The 22,402-nt window shown below is 42.7% G+C and overlaps 1 protein-coding gene across 1 annotated transcript in view; it reads left to right on the forward strand.

Annotated features, from left to right (window-relative positions):
- The first annotated feature begins 1,275 nt into the window (after positions 1-1,275).
- The window catches only part of GABBR2 (gamma-aminobutyric acid type B receptor subunit 2), a 479,128-nt gene continuing 458,001 nt past the window's right edge, over positions 1,276-22,402 (forward strand). Inside the window, exon 1 of the mRNA XM_032180769.1 lies at positions 1,276-1,694. Coding sequence (XP_032036660.1) covers positions 1,380-1,694 — 315 coding nt within the window. The 5' untranslated portion in view covers positions 1,276-1,379. The remainder of the gene's footprint in view (positions 1,695-22,402) is intronic.

A 22,402-nucleotide genomic window follows, 5' to 3' on the forward strand; every position in this document is an offset into this window, starting at 1 on the left:
TTACGAGCACAGGCTTTAGGCCCACGGTCTTCTCAGAAGGCTGCAAACCAGAGCAGGGCCACTGAGGGCTCTGGCAGGACACAGGCAGGGGTGGACAGTGTAGGGGTGCCCCGCAGGTCTTGGTGACTTCATGGAGGGGCTCGTTGGGTGCAGGGGGCTCCTGACCCCCAGGCAGGGCTGTGGCAGCCCTCTGTCCCCGCAGGAACCTCACATTTCTTCTGTGCATTGCTGGCAGCCGCAAGCTGCAGGTGCAGGAAAAACAGACACGGACAGAGCCAGGCTCTGGGAAACGGTGAATTCTGCGGGGAGAAGAAAAACAGTAATATAAAAATATAATAATAATTAAAAAAAATAAAAATCCGGGATTTTTTTTTTTTTTTTTCAAAACGCCCAACTCCCCAGCGTGCTGCAGAGTTGCCATGGCCCAGGCTCTGTGTGTGCGTGTGTGTGTGTGCGTGTGCCAGTGGAGGTGCCAAGCCGGAGTGGGAGCGCGTTTGCGTGCCGGGGGGGCTGCGGCGGGGGGGAAACCGGGGCGGCCCCGGGGTCTGCGCCTTCACCCCGCACCCCCGCGGGTGGGCAGCGGCCACCGAGCCCCCTCCCGGCTCCCACTCGCGACCGAGGCCAGGTCCCCCCCCCCCCGGGGCCGCTGTGCTCTGCCCCCGCACCCCGTTTTCCCCGGGTTTGGGGCGGGGGGGTCCGGCCCCGCATCCCGTCCCTCTGCCCCCCGGGAATGCGGCACTAAACCCCCCCCGCCCCGGCTCGGCACCGCTCCCCTCCCTCCTCCTCCTCTAGCATTTTGGGGGGGGCTTTTTCCCCTTCGGTGTTTTCTGCCGGAGCATCCTCATCCTATTTTTTTTTTCTCCTTGGGGGGGAGGGAGGTGTGCAGCGAGGGCCCCCCCCCTGCGCCTGAGAGGTGCCGTTCCTCCTCCCGGAGCGGAGAAGAAGGCTTTTTTTTTTGGAGGGGGGGGGAGGATGAGGAAGAGCAGCCGGGAGGCAGAGGCAGGTCCCGCTCCCCTGCTGCTGCCGCCGGGGAGAGGAGGAAGAGGGCGGTGGGGAGTGCGTGTGTGCGTGTGTTTGGGGGGGTTATTTATTTATTTCTCGCTCCTGGTGGTTGCAGCTGGCAGACCTGGGAAGGAGTAGGCGCCATTGCCAGAAGGATTATTGCCAGGGGAAGGGGGGGGGGGGGGGGGGGTGAAGAGAGGAGACCCCGAGGCTCCCGGGGAAGCAGAGAGGCGTTTCTTTTCCTCCCGCCTCGGCTCCTGCCGCCGGGGGATGCGCCCGGGCTGAGAGGGGCTCGGCTCCCTCCCGACGCTCAGCCCTCCTCCTCATCCTCCTCCTCCTCCTTCTCCTCCTCCTCCTCCTCCCCCCCATCCAGCAGCATGCATCCCTCTCCGCGGAGACCGGCCGCTGCCACCTCCAACCCTGCCATGCTCCTGCTGCTCCTGTGCCTGGGCTGGGCTCCGCCGGGCTGGGGCTGGCCGCGGGGCAGCTCCCGGGGGGCTGCCGGGCTGCCCCCCAACGCCACCACGCCGATCTCCATCATGGGCTTGATGCCCCTCAGCCAGTCCGAGGAGGACCAGAAGAGCAAGATCGGCCGGGGGGTGCTGCCCGCCGTGCAGCTGGCCATGGATCAGATCCGCAACGAGTCCCTGCTCAACCCCTATTTCTTGGACCTGCGCCTCTACGACACGGAGGTAGGGACCGACGCCCAGGGCCGGGGCGCTGCGGGCGCAAGGGCAGCGCGGACACGGGGGGGCCGGGGCTGGGGGGAGAGGGATGCCCGGCCGGCCGGCGGGCCCTATCCTGAGAGGCTCCCCTGACACCCCCCCGAGGTGCCCGGACACCCGCCTGCCAGCCCCCCCAGCAACAGATGCACGCCGGCCGCTTCCCTTGCCGGGTTTATTTTTTTAGGGGGGAAAACCGGGCTGGAGTCGTCCCTGCAGCCCGGGCTGGAAGCAGGGCTCCTAAGGTGGGGGGGATCCCCAATGCTCCGGGAGCCCCCCGGGGCCGGGTGGAGGAGCTCGGAGGAAAGAGTTAAATCTGCGGTGCCTCTGCCCGGCCCCGGAGCGCTGCCCCCGGCCCGGCCCGGCCCGGTTCGGCTCGACCCCGAGCTTTCTCCCTTCCCTTTCCCCGAGGATGCTCGGCGAAGTTGGGTCCCGGCGGCAGCCCCCCCCAGGAGCCAGCCGCGATGGGTTCGGGTCACAACTTCGGGAGCCGTGCGCTGGCTGAGAGAGGCTCGGGCCCCTCCTGAAGATGGCACTCGCCTCGCGTGGATCGCCGCAGCTCCTTTTCCAGCACAACCCCCGGCAGAGCGAGGGGATGCTGAAAAAAAAAAGGAAAGAAAAAAACCCTAAACCCTCCCGGGTGACATTTAAGGCAGCCCCCGTCTCTTCTCCTCTCCGGCTCTGGGAAGCCAAGGGGAGCGCGGCTCTGTCGGGATGCGCTGCGCCGTGGCAGGGTCCCCGTCCCCCAAAACCTCAGGCAAATCGCTCGTTTTGGGGTGGCAGCGCTTGGTTTGTCGGGGTACAGCTTCAGGTACCTTGGGGCAGAGAGAGGCGCGGAGGGCAGCATCGCTGGAGATGTCGTTCAGGAGGAAGCGTGGTGCCACCGTGTTTCGTTGTGCCCAACGGGAATACAGGCAGTATCAGCCCCGAGGAGTCGTTTGTGTCCTTAAAAAATGAATCCCGGGGAACTCTGCAATCATAATGAAAAGAATTATGGGGGATTTTCTGAATGACATTACCTGTTTCATAAAGTGAGGCACTGGCTGGGGAAAAAAAAAAAATCACAGTTCTCCTAATCCTGTTTTCATTACATTATTCTATTTAGCTCCATCCCTTGGATGGAATTGTTACAGAAATAACACATGCAGGGGAAGCAGATTCTTCCTCGGCAACATCTTCCCTCTTCATCCAGAAACGCTGTAATCAATAAGGTGCCGCGCTTTATTGCAGTCCAAACATTTTGAAGTTGTTAATACAGATTTGGGGTTCTGAAGAAGCTACTTGGCACTAAAATATTCAGAAAAAGAAAGCATGCCCTATTTGTTCTGGAATGAGTATCAGTTTCTTAAAAAACTGCATTTTTTTTTTACTGTTTTGTACTCTAGGGACATAAAGAATCAGGATCATGTTGCCAGCTCGCTGGGTAGCCTTGAATGCTTTTAAAGCAATTAATAAATGGATGGTTATGGAATGCTAAGTCGGGTGAACATATATATTTGGAGAGCAGTTGGATCATTATTGCATGCTTAACAGTGACAAGTAAATAACTTAGCGTTCCTAAGGAGCGCTAGATTGACTGCACCAAAACGGAGCAGGCTAATGGCTGGAATAGCCATTAAATATGTAGTGGCAGTGCAAACTTTTTCACTCCATTCAGACATTATCTTATTTCTTCTGGGCACTTACGGGAAGCAGAAGGGTAGATCGCTCCTTGCGCCCGCTTGGTGCTCAGCCTCTTTCCTGAGGTTGCCAATAAATAGATCCGCCTGACGGGCCTGGATCCTTGTCCTTACATAATCACAGACCGGGGAGATGTTCTCCCTTTCAGGACTTTGCAGATGCTCGTGACATTGTCAGCTCTTGAAAAGAGAGTGTGAAACCTTGAACACCCGGGCTTTTTGAACGGCTCAAGAAAATAATTGTAATATGTCTGTAGTGCTTCGGAAATGTATGGCAGTGATTCAGAAACTCCCTCAGAGAGTTCCAAAATCACCCACTGCTACGAACTGATGTTTGTGTGGCAGATTTGCATAATACTTTAATAAAAAGGGCATGAAAAATAATTGTAGAAATACTATGAAAATGAATAAATTGGATACTTTTTATTATTATTTATGTAGTTTTCTGGCAAAGTTGAAGTGAACGTTGTTTGCTTGATATCTCTGACTTGTGCAATAGAGCATAAGAATGCCCTTGCTTTCTGACCAACCATCTGAAGAATTGCAGTGGGCTTTCTAAGTTGGGCTGTTTTTTTCTCAGTACATGAACTCGCTGCCCTTTGAGCACACAAGCAGCAGCCTTGGTGTTTATCAACACGTTTAAGCTGAATTAAGCATATAGTTCCTTACAGTCCTTTACATACCTCTCAACCAGCTGTGATTCTATGAATTGTACCTTTGACACAAAATCTAACCACGGGTCACAGAAAGTGCATGCATATGCAGAGGCTGCTGGCTTGAGTGCTGTTGTTGATGGTTAAATATGTTTGGAGTGTGACCCTGATTCATGTCAGTGAACCCCCTTTTGCTAGCCCATGGGCGCATCTTTATTTGTTTGTACCTTCCTGCCTAGGTTCGGTGAATAAAATACAGCTTGGGTATAGGTGTTTGCAAAGGCCGGTCTAGGTTAGTGACTTAAGGTAGTCCCGGAGTTCATTTCAATGAGAACAGGAGCAAACTCGAGATGAGACTCTTGGACACAGTGCCATAATTAGGTTATTTTAGAAACAAGAGTGATCATCGGTAAGGAGTCTTATCCAAAGCCCATTGAAAGTAAAGGCAATAATTCACTGATCCCAATGGCCTTTGGACCAGGTCCTAGAAATAAAGGGCACTTGGTAGTTTATGATGTTGGATCAATAACTGTGATATTTCTTCTTTTTCCTGTCCCTGTGATCATAACATCAGTTTGCTGAAAATGCAAATAAATCCATTGGAGAGCAGTGAAATAAGCTCTATACATGCTTGATGCAGTTCTCAACTTCATGTAAATCAGGAAAGATGATAATTACTTAAGCATCCTGGCACACATCTGTTGGAGGAAAAAAAGCACAATAACCCTAAAATAAGGAGCTAAGCAGTCTAATAGAGAACGTTATGAATTTCAACAGTATTTAATTTGCATCAGGCAAAAACTGACCATGCAGAAAGTAGAGGAAGAGGCATAGTGGAAGAAGACAAGGGCTTTAATGGAAGTTGGATATCTGCCCTTCCGCATCTGGACATCTTCCCTTGAATATGGAATATATTTCCTGACTTCTTTTAGGATTGATACTGCAAATGTTGCACAGAGAGGCTGAATTTGTTTTGAATCTAAAGCTGTGAATGTAGGTTAGGAGTCTGTCATTTGTTTGGGAAGATCAAAGGGAGTCTTGACTAGCTGAAAAAAAAAATCTTCCAGAACTAAGTGGGGTATATTATCACAAAGAGAGAAGAAAACTCATGTTATGGTGGTGAGATTATTTCATTTTCTCTAATAACTGCAAGTAACTCGTAGTAATCCTGATGTAATCTCATCTTTATATAATAATAACATACTCTAATACCTTTAAAGAGCAAGCTGGCATAGAAGGGTGGGCTCGGAAACATACACAGGACTCCACAAAATCTTATAAGGGAAATGTGAACTTCTTGACATTTAATACATATTTGCCTTCTTCTATTCTGTAATTAAATAGAAAGTGCCCTGCCTAATTTACCTGACAAGAAGTTACAATCTAGGTATGTTATAAATATGCTTTCTCTTTATTTTCCTCTTTTACTAAGAAAATCTCAGTGTTCTTCAGCAACCCCCCCCCCCCTTTAGGTTTAAGAAAGTTGTATGTCTATAAACCGGTCTGGGTTACTCCTACCAGCTAATCTACATTAAAAAAGGCCTTTGGCATTCAAATAAAGGCATTTTTTTTGCAGAAAGTCCAGTCATGACTGGTGATGGCAAGGTCTACTCATGTCTTGTTTCTGCAAACTAGAATCAGTAACTTATGAAGGACAGTGAACATATTCTAGAAACAAGAGAGATGGTTTGTGTCCGTGGTGCAAAATAAGGGATCCTCCCAGGAGCATGGAAGAGAGGGAGCTGGTTCAGGGGTTGGTCCTCAGAGGCTGGTCAGGGGTTGTCCTCAGAGGAGGACAAGCAGCTCCTGGCTGCCATCTGACCAGCTCTGCCCCAAGAGAATGGAGCACGAACAAGTCCCCCGAGAGAAATGGGCATGGTGTGCTGGCTAGGCTCTCCGTCTCAGGAGGCACAGGTTGGAGACAGCTGCTGGATTTGTGCAGGGAAGCATGGTACATCAGAGCCAAGCCAGGATACTTGTTCCTGTATCATCAGATGATCTTGTGCCTGCTTGAAGTAGAGGGGTAATTTCTTACCTTTAAATATCACCAAGTACTTAATGCTTTCTGATATATGCAAAGAGATTAGACATTAAGCTGACGACACACTTGTGTTGTCAAAGGCATTTGTATATTATAAAATGAATGTATATTATAAAACAGACAGCACCCCCTCTGACTTCCATGCAATATGGCTCCACTTGAGGCTTATAACCTCTTTTTGCCTTTGAGTTTTATAAACTTGGAGGGAATCATCTAAAAGTTAAGCATTTATGTTAATTCTATGCTGGCTTTTCCACTGATGCTAAGATGTGGGTGGGGAGAGGAGAGAAATCATGTATTCACGGCACCCACTCCTCTGGGTGTGGATCTCAGACCTGCAGAATGTATATCCTCTAAATATCTCTGCAAAGAGATTAAAGCCAATGTATTATTTTTTCTGGCATATGTCTTGCAATTTCATCTATAACTTATCCTATGCACACTGCAAAACACACTGTTATGGGATCTTTTGCTTCAAATGCCAAACACACTCTGTCAGCATGGAAAAAGTATTTTTTAGTAAATCCAGGAAGGAGTTTCCTTTTACATTTGCAGAAAGAGGGGGAAGACCCTATCCTCTGAAATGGTTACCAGCTGAAGCAAATTACTCAGGTTTGTGGAAAAGATGGGGTGTAATATCTTGGCGATAACTGTGAAGAAAATATTTGTGGTAGGAAAAGGGAGAGGAAGGAGCTAGAAGACAGACATTTAATGATGGCATTCACGTCAAAAGTTGTAGTGTAATATGTGCATTGTTTTAATTGAACACGTGCAACTATTTGAGAAGACAACAAATAGAATCACATGTCAAGGCATCTCCGATCAGGCATCAGATCAGCAGCTCACATTATTGATGTAAGCACAGTGATGTATGCATTTGTGTCTTAAGCCTTGTTCTTTGCTTTGAATTTAATTGTTTTATGGAAATTTTCATGGCATATAGCAGAACAGCAATACATTTGAGGAAACAGCAGAAGCTGGGAACCAACCAATTCTTTCATGACACTCAAGCGGAGGCCATTGCCACCACAGAAAGAAAGAATTTTTCTTAGGAAGGTTTGAGCCATTACATACAGAATTCTGGCTCAGGTGACAAATGGTGGAAGAGAGGAAAACAACTGTGATCCATTGTGGCTCAGCTAACTTTTGGGAGCAGCTGGGGCAAGCAGAGAAGTACACTGAGGTCGGTCAGCACTGATGTGACTCAGTCCTGCAGAGATGTGTGTTGGTATCTCTCAGCCCCATACATTGCCAGAGCTCCATTTCAAGCAGAGAAGGGTGCAGTACAGATACATCACTTTTTTTTTTTTTTTTTTTAATTTGTTTTTGTGCTAGAGATCATGGAACTAAGCCTGAAGCCTTTGAGGAGCCAGTCACATTGTTGTCTGATTTGTGGGTCTACCCGAGCTAAAAATTATATTTTTAGTTCTTTCCTTGTCCTCCGGTTCTGGCATTTATATACCAGTAGCCTGACTCCTGAAGCAAGCTGGTTCAGCCACAATATCACTCTGACTTAAACAAAGTGCCCCTAAGAATAGCTGAAATATATCTCCAGTCATATGGTGTTTCCCCTTGCCATGCTGCTTATGCTTGAGGGATGACAGAGCCTTTTCTGCTAGCCAGGGGTGCCTCTCTTTGCAGAGGATTTTGCTATGGGTAACATCTGCTGGATTTGGGGGCTGTTTTATGCTGCCTGCTGCATGGAAACGGCAAACACCAAACTCTGTTCTTTCAGATTTATTTTTTTTCTTCTGTTGGAATAACCGTGTAATCTCATCGCCAAGTCAGTGATTGATGTCCAATTTCCATGTCGTTAGCTTTTCATTATCATAAGACTTCAGCTCTGACAATTTTATCCATAGCATTTTCCAAATAAGTATTCCCGAGTGTGAAAATGAAAGCTAACAGATTAAAGGTAAATATCCATCTGAAAATAAGTCACAAAGATCTTAGAATATAAGGGCTAATTTAGCAGGGCTGTCCAAATTGTTTTACTGAGACTCCTGAGACATGAAGGCCCAGATAATGGACTAATTGCTTGAAAGTGAGCAAAGTGAGGGATAGGATTAGAAAACTTAGGTTTCCTGCTATGGCCATGGTACTTCTCTTAAATAATTAACGTGTTCTAAGATCAGAGGACCATTAGGATTAGCCAGCAATTACAATATAGGCCATATATTTCACCTGGGGATCTCTGCCTGTTCCACTATAAGCTAGCATGAGCAAGCCCTCCAATCATGTCTTCAGGTTTCCCCAAATCCTCCCCACAAAACTCTTCTCTGTGATTTGCATGAAATCCCCTTAAAGGTGTGTTGCTATTTCCAGCTTACGCTCTGCTGATCATCTTCCTTTCTGTGGATGTGAAGACCATTTTGCCACTATTGCCACTCGAGGAGCTGATGATGTTATCTAGGTTATTTTCAGAAACTTTTTTTTTCCCTTTCTTTTGATTAAAGAATCACTAGCACATGTCTTTAAAAGAAGATATTTGTTCGATCTGTTTCCTTCAAGCAGCTATGCATTTTGATTTTGATACCCCTTATCTAAGACTGGCCTCAGTCTCTGCTGCAGCTTCAATGACCTCCAGAATTACACAAAGATACAGACACACAATAGGTGTCCAAGTAACCATTTTACATCCAAAACCTCCAGGGAAAAGTAGTAAGAGGCCCCTTTTGGGTTGTTAATTAACTTCCTTTCCACTGTTTACTGCTCCTGCTTTCCCGGGTAATTTAATGTTTTTCTAGCAAAGAACACATATCTTTCTTTACAATTGTTATTCAATATAAAGTGACAGCTTTTGACAGATTAACACTTAGTATGGTAAATAACATAGCCTGTAATGTTTTTTAAGAATTGTGATTTTCAGACAATCATTCCTGTGTATCTTAACAGCATCATATAGAAATACTTCAATATACATGTATAGTATAAAAACATTAAGCTCTGGGCTCTTTCATATCTCTTGTAAATTCTATAAAAGCACCTTGAGTTTTGCTTTTCCCTCACCTCTGTGAATTTGGAGAGCTCAGAGTATCAATAATTTACTGGAGGTTGACTGAGGGAGAGCCCGCTTCTTCTTTTTTCTCTTCCACTTTCTCCCTTTCTAAAAATTGTAGGCAGGACTGAATTCCATGATGTTGGTGACAGTCTAGTCTGGAGGGATGTACTGGTGGCAGGAAGACTTTATGTGATATAGTAAAATAAATTAAATAGTAATAGCTACCGCTACATAAAGAAAGCAATATAAAGACATTTTACATTCCAGATCTTTAAACTTAGACAGGCTTCCCTCCTCTCATCATTTCTTCTTGTAGAGAATGCTGATGGTATCAGCTCCAGATCACTTTTTTTTTTTTTCTTTTTTTCTTTTTAAGTTTCAAGTTAGGTCCCTGAACTGAACTGAAGATTGGCTTTCCAAAAGCACAGAGTGATTTTCAGTTCCTGTCAACATCAGTGGGATGCTCAGCACTTTAACACGCCAGCCCACCTATGAAAATGCAATGTGCTTCTATGAGAAAGAGAGCTAGAATTGCCACATTTAATTAAGAACAAAGGCATTCATAGTTCCTGGCTTTAAACTTTCAGATTGCCTGGTGAAATAAAATGCTAGTTTTGTTCAGCCTTTGGGATACAGCTCCTTTCAGGATTGATGTCAATATTATTGGAGTTAAATATCCTTCAGGATTATATTATTTCATCTCAAAGATTGTAGAGAAAATGTACAATGCAAGGTACAGGTATTTTTAAAAATCAGACATTGTTTAAAAAACAGCCATTTTGGTAACCAACACATATCTACCAGATTTTTGCTGCCTATGGAAATGGCTCACTTGACCTTGGCAAAGGTTATCTCATTTAAAGGGGACTGTTAACTGAAGGGTAGAGAAAAGGTTTTCCTTGACCGGTGAGTTCAAAACTTTGGTATTACTAGAAATCATTTTTCCATTCTAGATTATTATACAGCAAGGTACAGATTAAGGCCCCCCTGAGCATTAAGCTAGATAGACGGAGCTGCCTCGTTTTTTTCAGCCTTTTGTGTACTCCTGTGGCTTTCTTCTGAAGCTTTTACAGTTTGTCATCTTCATTCTCAAAGTGCTACCACTAGAATTTGATGGATTACTTGAGGAATAATCTCACTGATGCGGTATATACTAGTAATATTATCTGTTTTCTTCAAGCCTGCTGTTGAGCACGAAGGAAATGAATCTGATCTGTGTGCCGCAATGCTGGGGAAGGGGAAAAGGAGCTGAGCTGAGATTTTCAGGCTACACGGGAGAAGCAAGACACTATGGTTTGCGGCACGAACAATTTTCATTTGCCTCCTTCAGAGGAAATCTGGCTAGCTACAAGCAAATTTGGTCAGTCCTGGTTGGGTAGCAGAAAGCAGATACCCTGATCATTCGGGTAACGCTGTGGGAGGTAAATAGCTCTAGCTAAACAGCCGGCTACTTGAAAAGCTGAGACACACTAGAGCAGATAATGGTGCCTCGATATTGGAGCTGCTCTTGGCACAGGTGGAGGCTTGGTCTTGATGTGAGAACAGGAATTGCCATCCAAAATAAATTGTAATGGATTCCAATGCATTACTGAGGTTTCTCGGGATATGTGAATGCTCCGTACTCTAATTACACTGAGCGATTAAGCAGCAAGATGGGAGACACAGGGGACAAGAGGGGTGAATGATAACCTACTTTGAAAAAACTAACATTTGAGACTGGGATTAGAATATCCTATAAATGTTAATGGGTGTTACTCAGGGGGGATGAAGTTTTGTGTGGGAGGAATGAGGTGACATATAGCTTGAATATATAGCCAGCCTTAAATGCAGTTAACGTAGTGTACAGTCAACCTTTTACAGGAACCAATAATTCTTACACTGATTTATGGTTCAGAAATACTGATCAGGAGATCGAGAACTCAGTTTAAAATGCTATAAAGACAGAGGATAATGTGGTAAAAAAGGCAACACATAAAAGATTTCCCCTTTTGCCTTTGAAATACATTGGCTATAGGCAAGGCATTTATGCTATTTTTTTATTATTATTTTTTTTAAGTTCTCAGGGACTGTGCTCCTACAAGGGGGCATGGTTTCCTCCTACAGTTTCCCTCTCTGAAAATTACTCAGCTTGTCTGTGCAGATGTCACAATGGAGATGCCAACAGTGAGTCATCTAGTCACCAGTTGTGTCCTAAGGCTTTAAGCTAGCTCTTGAAAAAAGTGGTCCTTACTGTGCTGAAGAACAAGTATCTACCTTTGGTAAAGTCCCCCAGAATAGCAGGGAAGGCAAGGTGTAAAATGAAATTGCCTTAATTTTCTGACATTGAAATCAAATTTTAAAATGATTAGCATTTCAAATAATTGGGAAAATTCAGCTTCAAATTTGAGAACTGCATGCAAGATGCATTTAATTGATTTAGCAGATCAGCATTTCACAATTGCTATGTTTCATAGCATATTCTGAGGGTGTTAAAGATAGTTTCTTAATTAAATTTTCTCAAAGGTATGACAAGGACATTAAAATGTGCTTTTATAGGTATTAAACCTTGGGAGATGTTATTCTGAGACTGAAAATGATATCTGTATGATCAATCATATATATGGCAAATATGATTAGTTATTTCATCAAAATGAAAACATATGGACATGTTTCATCAAATATCATGGGATTAATTAGCAATAAGTATACTGTATAAGAAAACTGTATAAGAAATATTCATCTGGTTAGAGAGCTAAGTGCTTCTCTCAGGAAGCAAATTATAAGGAAGCAAGTAACATGAGGCTGTACTTGTCCATTATCTTGTTGGTTCCTTTGCCAGTTATGGGTTAAATGCAGCATTGCTAAGGAGGCCCAAATGTAGCACAAGGAGAACAAAACAAAACAAAAAACCACTCATCTAGATTGAAGCCACTTACATACATATAAAGCGAGGTGATGCTCCCTAAAATGCATGCTCTTAAAATTTATGTCCATCCATATGTTGCTGAAAATGGCTTCATAGCCTCTGATACACCATTTCTCTCTCATGAATTTAAATCCATCAGCAGGGGTGACAGGGGTTGAACAAGGTGTGCCAGCAGATTCACGTTTTGAACACAGAAGAGGATATTCAAACCACATTTTTTTGTTGCCTATATATGAGCCAAAGCTGAGACCTCATGCAGCCCCATGTTCCCTGCTGAGTTGGTGAAAAGCTTTTAGGCATAGGAGGAGAGCAGTTCAGAGCACCTTAACTGTTGAGGTTTGGCAGCCTAAGTGTCCTGCTTTCCTCCCTTCCTCTCCCCTGGTGTAGTCAATATTGAAATAATGCTGGTAAGGGAGGCTGGTCCAAAGACTATTCACCAACAAAATCCTATTTAAGCCTCTAAGAAAGGTATTAAATGGGATTTAAGCAACATCTTGGCCTACATTGGCCCTCTGCTCAGGGAAGAATTTCATCCTGAGTTTAAAAAAATGCTTAAAAGATATATTTTCAATAATCATGTTATGGATTCATAAGAATAAGGAATAGAAAATACCAATCAAGCCATGGCATTAAATTATTGCTACGTAGGACTGCACTTCCAGAGTGTGCCTCCTACTTAGTCTTGTGCCCAGCTAACGTGTTAAATTTCTGTCTAGGGGATTCCCCTAATGAATTCTGACCCGGCTGCATTTCATTTGGACATTGCCTTGCACAGGAAGAACAGCAGTATTTCCTTCCCCACACGAAGGGCTCAGTACATCCTTGTGCCTCTAGGCAGTGGTGATGAAGACGAGTGAGGGATGTATGTCAGGTATTGGTATGTCACTTTGTGTTTGTGCCTGAGAATTCATGGAGAGCAATAATAATAATTGGCTGGGCTCCTTTCTTGCCCACCCAGTTGCACGAGTGAGCTGGCAGAAGAGACACTGCGGACAGTTAGCAATAAATTGAGCGTATCTCCTGCTTGGGGCTAGTCCCTGGGCCCAAGGCAGACATTTATTGCCTCTTTATTCAATATTATTTTGCTCTTTTTGCTTTTATTTATCTGTGTATTTCCTTGCCCTTATGTCAAACGGTTTATAGATTGTAATTATAAATTAGAATGCTTATAATTAGACTTCACTGGGAGTTTTTCTCTTGAAGCTTTTTGGTTGTATGTCAGTTTCAAAAGAATTTATTGACCTGAAAATGTTTTGAAACACTGTGTTTTGAAAATTTAAAATAAAAAAACCTTACTTTCTGCATCAAACTAGTACTTTGTTTTGAAATGTCAACTATTCATGAAATAAATTGCCAGGCTCTGAACATATTATTTCAAATTTGATTTGTATCAAATCAAACTTCTGCCTATGAGCCCTTCCATTTGTTTTTCTTTCAGATTATTGAGTCATGAAAACCTTTGAGGTTTTGGGTTTCCATCCCAGCTTGGCACAGGGCATTTCTTTTGAAATCTTGCATTTCCACAAGATGGCAAAACAATTTGCTATTCAGCTGTGTGTATAATGAGACTGCCCAGAAAATCGGAGCTTTTTTCTCCTTGGATAAACAAGCATCTCTCAGGCCAGATGTTCCTCCCCTCCCCATCTGTGGGCTTGGTGCTTGCATTCCCCCCCTTGCCTGTGCCAGCATCCCAGTAAGTGTGGGGTCTTTCTGGGCATGGGTGGGATGGGGAGATGTGGCTGCTGTCTGTGACTGCTGGATCTGCTGTGTTGTGGTGGTCGTGTATCTGTTCCCTTCTCTCCTGGTGAGTTTAGGTTGTCCTGCAGCAAAGATTTTCTCTGGCAGCACTTCTCTCTTTTCATTCCTGCGCACACAGCACACGCTTCATTCCAGGGCCTGCATTATTACCCGGAAAGCTGCAAATAGAGTGATGAAAGTACTTAGCCAACTAAGACGGCATGTGAAATGCCTGTCCAAAGCTAGGTGAATGTGCACGGGAGAGACAGACCTGAATTCTGTGCACGCTCAAAGCTTTCACTGATCTTAATGAAAAAAGGGTGTTTTTGAGAAAAGCAGAACCAGGCACGGGATATATCGCTTTGAGCTAACGCAGCTTTTGCACTTGGGGGTATATGAAGTATCATCAATACGCAGCACTCTGTATTCTCTCTTCGGTCTGTATGAAGCTGATTGAAAATTTGATATGTGCAAGATGAAACAAGCGGAAGCAATCTTCCTGCCCAGCTGTGTACAGAATGCTGAAAATAGGACTTCAGTGCACAACCATACTGATCAGTCCCTCGAATACCCATTTTCAAAGGAATCATACTAGTTTGTTTATTGATTTGTCACCTATGGATGAGTATTTCTGCTACAGAAATGTTTAAAATGACACGTGTTTAAAATTAGACTTGGCAGAGCAATTTGCCTAGAGATTATTCTTGTGAAGTATTGATTCACAGCACTGCTGTGAGCAGGATTACTGTCCAAATTGGAAAAGCCAGCCGTAGAGAGGTCTTTATCCTTTAATAACAATTAGCTCCTTTCTTAGAGGGCCACAGCTGACTGAAGCACAGGAAAGCTGCAAAATGTCAGGCGACCAGAGAGTCTGAGGCCTGCTGGCTCCTCAGGGATGCGGACTGCAGGGAAAGGACGAAAAAAAAGAAGAAAACACCCAGCAAGATGGTTCTCTGGAACTGGAAAGTAGACATTCTGGTGCTATTGGTGTTACTGGTGGCCAGGTGCTCTGAAGGATTGAATCGCACTCGCCTCTCCCTTCTTGGGCTCACACCCGCCAGCTGCCTGATTGACCGCAGAAACCTGACGGCAGGCGTCCTGCCCGCTGTCCGCCTGGCCCTGCAGCATTTACACAGGCATTCCTGGATGCTGAGGAACTACGAGCTCCAGGTTACCTTCCACGATACGCAGGTAAAAGGGTGCAGGTGTGTAGCTGGCTCCTATCCTGGCCAATCCTCCTCTGCTGAAACACAGTACACGATGGCCTGGAAAAGTCTGGGCAGATAGATGGATGCCTGGCCATGACAGGGAGCTTGCAGTTCAGCCCTAGGAACTGCTAGGAGCAGGAGTGGAGAGTGTACAGATGGGGTGGGATGGCAAATATGTGGCTCTCTGGGTTAGAGGTAGCCAGGAAGTGTTCCCCAAACCCATGGCTTGCTGAGTTCTGCTCTTCTGCACTGCCTGAGGTGCCTTGTTACTCCTGCCGTCCCTGATGATGGCTCTGTAGGTCACCTTCTTCTCTTCCCACTGCTGTGGTAGCAGGGGAGAGAGCTGCCCTGGCCACAGCCCTGCTTTCTGCTTTGGCAAAATGCTAAGGATGTGCAAGATATAGCGTTTCTGTGGAGGTAGGTATAAATTGTGCTGAGATGATATCTGTTGCGATACTCTCACATCTGAGAAAAGGTGTCTTTTTTTTTTTTAACCTTTTCTTTAGTACCTTTTCTTCTATCTTCTGTTCTATCTTCTGTGCAGAAATTAAATATGGAAAATAAATTCTTAAGGTCTGCCTATTCAGCTGGCCAAAACATCTCTCACGAAATTAAGAGGAAGGATTCCCATAGCAGTGTGATATGGGACTGCCAGCCTGATCTTGAGAGCACTGACCTGAGCTTCTGTCTCCACATCCAAGGTGTGTTGTGGAACAGATGCCCTCAGATGCACACACATGCTTTATACATGTATATGTGTGTATGTTCTCCATATACAGTAGCAAATTGCTTGATATTTTGAAGTTACAAAGCAGCGCATCAAAAATATTTGCTTATCTATAATCCTTTTAACATGAACTACGCTGTTACAATTAAGTTATTAAAATTAGACATTATTACACCAATAACAATTGCACCATGTTATATAATAGGAAGAAGACACTATATGTCTTCTTGTGAGGCTCTAGAAAATTATCCAAGGGAGAAATTCTAATGTAATTTTAATTGTGCATTTCGTTCATAAGCACTTTGTGTAATTTTTGAAGTGCTTCAACATACAACAAACACGATCCCATATGCTATAAAGTCACTTGAAGATAGCTTCCATGTTCAATAATATAACACAAATGTATCAACTGTATATACTCATTATGATTTTTTTTCTGTTTTGTAAATTACATTTAATACAACTCACTGTTTTATTTATCTGTTTATAAGACCTTATGGGAAATGTAATTATAGATATGCAGTCCTGAAAAATATGTACATCTTAGTTTCTAATGTAAAACTACAAAGATGCACAGTAACAATTCAGCTTAAGTAACTGGAAAGTGTGGATATGAGTGTAGGTGGGCAGCAATTAAAATCTACTGGTATTTACTTGTATACGGTACTTTTAATTCTGTTTCACTGGGACTGGGGAGATGTAGGGGGATGTTTGTTTGTTTTTTTATTGTATTTTCTTAGTTTCTAATTCTAGGAGTAACTCCAAAATATTTTTCACCACATAAGCCTTCAATAAATTTGCATTGCAAAGCTTCAGCTCTGTTGCACTAGCCTCTACAATTCAAACTGAAATATCCAAGGAACGAACTTGTAATTATATTTTTGAATCAACCCCTGGGAAAAAAAAAAAAAAAAAAAAAAAAAAAAAAAAAAGGCATGTCATGATGGCTTGTAAGAGTTTAACAAAAATGTGGGGCATGAAGATTTCTGATATTTCTTACTGGTTCTGAGAGTGTATAGTTTTAAGTACTGATTACAGACAAGCTGCAGAGGTCCTTGGATTTAATCGTCTCTCAGGGGCAGTATGGCTGTGAGAGAGCTGATTCTGTTTATTAATGTTGTGAACCCAAATCTGCCATAAGTGACCTTATACAACCTTCCAATTAACTTTCTTTTAAGTAGAAAAAAGAGGTGCTTGGCTCTTTGGATGTGGGATCCTTCAGGACTGTGACAGATAATTGACTTTTTGGCATAGTTAACTAGGGAGAGAGAAAAGCATCTAGAAATATTTGTGTCACTTATTTTTGAAAAGTAAAAAAAAATAAAGTCATCTAACACATAACGTTGCATAGGGCTTGAAGAGCATTGTAGCTTCTTTCATGAGTACAGGGGAGTGGAGCTCCTCTTTGTCCTGTGGCTTTGAATCCACACTTTCTGCTTCCCACGAGAGAGCACTGCCCTACTGCACAGTAGGGTGTTTTGGGGAGAGTTCTCAGTCTTTTGTTTTGCTACTGTTTTATTTCAGCTAATTAGGCCTTCACTCCGGCATGTGAATGGTAACTATGAGATGAAAGAAGGACTCTTGCAAGAACTATCTGAATTCTTTGTATCAAGTGAAGCTATTTTAACAGGGGTCTTTCAGAAAACTTTCTTCAGCAGAGCACTTATAGCTTGGTGGTTTAGGCACTAAGCTGAGAACTGAATGCTTCCTTTGACTGATTTCTTTTAGCTCCTATAATTTAACATGCACTTCCAATTACAGTATTGCCAATTCCTTGGAAGTGGAAATGCCTTGGACACTCATGATGAAGCACTCCATGTGTAAAATAATAATAATAAAAAATGCTTAAGCACTCACTGGGATGTGTTTCCCACCTCTAACTGAAGCAAGGCTGAACTTGGGTTCTGCAGAGAGGCCAGATCCTCGTGCTGTTGGACAGGAGGTGTGGGAAGGCAGAAAAGCTGCATCTGCACATTTGTGAATCCAACCACGGAGCAGCTTTTTAGTGTTGTAAGGGAAACTGTTCCCTTGAGATTTTTAACTGTAGGGGTGGGCGGCCAGGTGTAATTGAGCTGTCTGTGTATCACTTTATTTCTGTCTTTCACTGTGTGACTGACATCTGGAGGTTCTCCATCTTTATCTTCAGGGTGACCAGGTTGGCAGATTCTTACAGGCTTAGGCTAATCTAAAAATAGTTTTAATGGTGGAAAAAGAACAATGTTTCAGTCCTTCAAAGCTATTTTTCTGTTCTTACCCAGGTTTCTGAGAGCTAGTAGCCAGTAGAACTGTGATGTCAGTGCTTTGACCAGCACTGAAGTTGATGGGAAGCATTCACATTCTGTGACAGGGACATGGCTTAAGCATATAACCAGACTTAACTCTACCACAGTTGTTTTTTGTTGTTGTTGTTGTTGTTTTGTTTTGTTTTGTTTTGTTTTGTTTGCTTTTTGGCACTTGACTAAGTCTATCCAATGCGTATCTTCTCTGACAAAGTTGATACATGTTCTGGTCTGACTTAAAGGTTGGTTGTCTTTCCTATGGTAATAAACTGGTTCCTTTTTAATGGAATGACACAATAACATGATAGCTGCGTGTCAGCTTCTTTAAGGCATAGCATTTATGCTTATTAAAAAAAAATAAATAAAAAGATACAACAACAATAGAACAGTCACAGAAAGTGACATTGAAAAGCAAATTATTTCTACATTGAAAATAGCAATATGTGCTTGTTTTCTTATCCTACCTAAATAAGAAAACAACTTCTACTTCAGACTTAAGATGCAGCAAACAAAACCATGGGACTTAGCTTCTTGGATTGCAGGTAGGAATCCTGGAGGTATTAAAGAGAGGTGTGGATGTGGCACTTAGGGATATGGGTTAGTGACAGGACTCAGTAGGTCAAGTTGAAGGTAGGACCTGATGATGTTGAAGGTCTTTTCCAACCTAGATAATGTTAATAACTTGTACATGTACAGGCATTTCTGTTTGAAAACAACTAAAAATAGATATCTCACTATGGCTTTAACCTACGATTATCACACATTAGTTATTGTTTCATAAACAAGAAAAAATAGCTATTGTTTTTCATGTGTGCAGCTCATAGCATATGATCTGTAACTCCATCTTGTACACATGTATGTCCTCTATGAAACCATCTTCCAGGAGAAACATAGTAAAAAAAAAAGTGTTTTACTATTCATAAAATCTGTGTTTGGTGATACATTCAGGTAGGTGGGTTATTATTGCCTTGCTCAGTCATAAGATTTGAAAAGAAATTTTGAAAACTTTTGTAAATTGGTGTCCTGTGAAACTTACTAAAAGATGGCATGTTTGGTAAGTCAGTTCTTGATATTTAACATTCATATGAGCAAGGTACTGTGTTTTACCTCTTAGAGAATAGAGTTTCTCAATACCTTATCACAGGCATGAAAAATGTGAACCATAAAGTACTTGTCAAATGCTAATTTTAGCTTTCCTAAACTGCTGTATCACTATCTCTATTATTAAAATCATCTAAATGAAAACAAGAAGAAAGGGTGTTCTGTTACTTTTTTTTTTTTTTTTTTTTTTTTCCCCAAAAAAAAGACTTAATTATGATTCTTGGCAGTAGCTCTTTGTTTTGTAAATCATATATTTAAGACAAAGTATAAGTATACAAGTCTGGCTAAATTCCTTGTAAGCTACTCTTGTGAACTACCATGGAAGGTATCCAGTTTCAGTTTCATTCTAATATTTTATTTTTCAGTGCAGCCAAGGTTTAGAGATGTACAAAGGATGCACAAAAGTTGCCTTACACTAGCCCTTTCTAAATGCTATTCTAACTAGTTCTCATACAAAAAAAGGAGATGGAGCTTTTGCTGTTTTTACCCTAAACTACTCAGTCTGTTACTCTCATCTCTGTGATTCCTTAGTGTCACCTTTCGTTTATTTCAGGCATTTGAAGTGGATCTTTATGATGCACCTGAATGTATCAGTGGTGTATATGCAGGCATCTGGTGTGACAAAAATGATTTGGGCTTTGCATTTGTTGTATTCCCCTTCCTTTTTCCTAGCCATAAGGAATTTGAGTGGAGAAGCCAGTTAGTGGATTCAATGATGGCTGACAGCCCTGAAGAGAGGTTTGGCATTATGAATCTGGCAGTGTTTCTGGGTGTGAAGGAGTAGAAGGGCTCTGCTAAGGCTGTGGTTCATCTGATCTGGCTTTAGAGGTTTGTGCTGTGGGTATCTCCCTTCAGCTAGTGAGGCGGAGTTCCCTATGTCGTCAAGGAGTTGGCACTTCTATGTGGAAAAATTCATCTGACCTATTTTAGGTGGCTATTTTAAGATAAAAAGAATTGTGTCCTAGAGAAAGCTTATCTCTCTCTGCGAAGTATAAAGGGAGGCTCAGATGGCTAGTATAGATGTAGATGTCTTCTATGTAGAGATTTGTGTTGCGTCAGCTACAGCCTACCCTAGCAGTCTGTGGGAATTTTAATGTAAAAGGCTGTAGTAACAATGTGTTTCCATCACCTCCAGGTTTCAGTGGGATTTCAGCAGACGGTCCTGAGAACTCAGTTCCCACCACCCCCACTTCATCTTTATCGGTTTCAAAAATTCCTTCTTTGGTCTCTCATGTCTAGCCAGAAAGCCTGCAAACCAGGCCAGCGAGGCCATACATTGTGCTGGGAATCCAGGAGTGGAGCATGGGGAGCTCCTCCATGGGCACTCAGGCCACCACTCACCTAAGCTGCTCTCTGGCTTTGTGTTTAACTCTTGTACAAAGAGAAAATTGTTCATGCGGAGTGCAATTTCATTCAAAATCACATGAATTGTGAATTCATATTGCTGTCACCGAGCTTTAGTTCCAAAAGCCAAAAGGAAGGATAGCTCAGATAGTTTTGACATAATTTTTGAAATTACATGAGCTTATATTTTGCTTTCAAGATGAATTTCAATTGAGATGGTAGGGAGTTTTAAAATGTATTAAACATTAAAGTCAAAGCTAAAAGTCAAAATAAAAACATCTAGCCATGTGGAGATTAAAATTTCTGTCAGCACAAAATGTACTTTCCTTTTTCCAGAATTCTCTTTCATAGAAAAAATAAATATTTGAGATTTTCTGTTTGTACTATCATGAACTCCCCCTCTCCCCCCTCAAAATTCTTCACAAAATCACTTGCTCCTGTTCTGCACCTCTCCACTCATGTCTCCTTATAGATGACTTGCTGGTGCAGCAGTATTCTTCACAGATGTATATTTTATAATCTTTCTTGTAAAGTTTCACAAAATGCCTCTTCTCAGATTCTAAAATGAAAATGGAGATCTGGCAGAATAAAGAGATTCTGGGAAGATTACTGCATATACTACACTTCCATTCAGGGCAACTTTAGCGGATCTTTTTATTCTGGTGTGTTCTGTCTGAATGAATCCAAGTCTCTGGTGAATACTATTGCTCTTGGAGCAATTTACATGATTTTGATTTGTGACTTGTGCAGAATTATCAGCTTCTACAAGAAATATGACCAGTGATGTCTTCATTCTGCTGTCATTTGCAGGCATAGCCTGCAATTTTCTTAGCTTTCACTGTAAAGCAGTGAGAAAACCATGCAGAGACATGTTTTACTTTAGAAAGCAAGGCACTTTAAAATAAAAATTCATTAAATTCTGGATCTATCGCAGTTAGGAGAAATTATGGCAGCCTCACAAACTCCTCTGAGAATGGTGGACTACTAGTTGACCAATAAAGTATCCAAAGAAGTAAATCAGGATTTCTTTCAAAATAGGTTGGGGTGGCCAAACTGCTTGATTGAAAGTGAAAAAATAAAGAGTTTTACATAATAATTAAAGTTTATTTTATCTTTCTTTGGCATAGACAATCTTCTAAAATAGAAGTGTCTTGCACTGTCAGATGCTGTCTATTTCTGATACCAGCTGATACCATCTCCTTAGAAGCATTTCCTTGTTTAACGTAGAGCAGCAGTAAATATTTTAAATATATAGAAGGGCTTTGGAATAAAAAAGGAATGAAGCACTGTTCTCTGAGGTTGTTCATACCCAGTTCTGATTATTTTCCAAACCTTATATGTGCATCTTAGCAAAGTCCTGAGTCCTGTTGCACCCATTCCACAGCTCTTATCCTTGATTCCTTCTGCAGGGATCTTCTTCCTTGTTGTTAGCATATACATTATCTTGGTTCACATCATTACTGCTCCAGAGCTCCTTTCTGCTGCCCGTGACCTCTGACTCTGAGCACCCTGTGATTTCTCACAGTCAGCTGCCCACAGTCAGCAGGAGAGGCAGGGATCTAACAGAGAAGAGTCATCAACAGGAGGCTGATAAAATGTCATGAAGAAGAAGTAGGTGTTTCACAGGATTTTCTTTTTAAGAGAAGTATCAGGAAAAAGTACCTCCCTAACAGCTTATGAGCAATTTCCCAGCACAGGACTCCTTTAGGAGTACATTACTTGCTACCATCTAAAAGACAAGAGATGAAAAGACTCAAATGTTGTTAATGGAGTGCTGCTGTATGTGAAGAAGTGAGGTTTGAAGATATAGTGAGGGATGTTAATTCTGGAGGCATTTAGCAACAGGAGGAATAGCAGGGAAATGTATTCTTATTCACATTTTAATCTGGAATGGGCTTGTTGTTGCTGAGTGGATCCAGTATTTCTTCTGTATTTCATAGATTGGAGGCTAGAATGGCAAAATTTCTGAATTTTTCTCCCTCAGAACTGTAGCATCTCTTTTT

This window comes from Aythya fuligula, chromosome 2 (assembly GCF_009819795.1).
Source record: "Aythya fuligula isolate bAytFul2 chromosome 2, bAytFul2.pri, whole genome shotgun sequence".
Lineage (NCBI taxonomy): Eukaryota > Metazoa > Chordata > Aves > Anseriformes > Anatidae > Aythya > Aythya fuligula.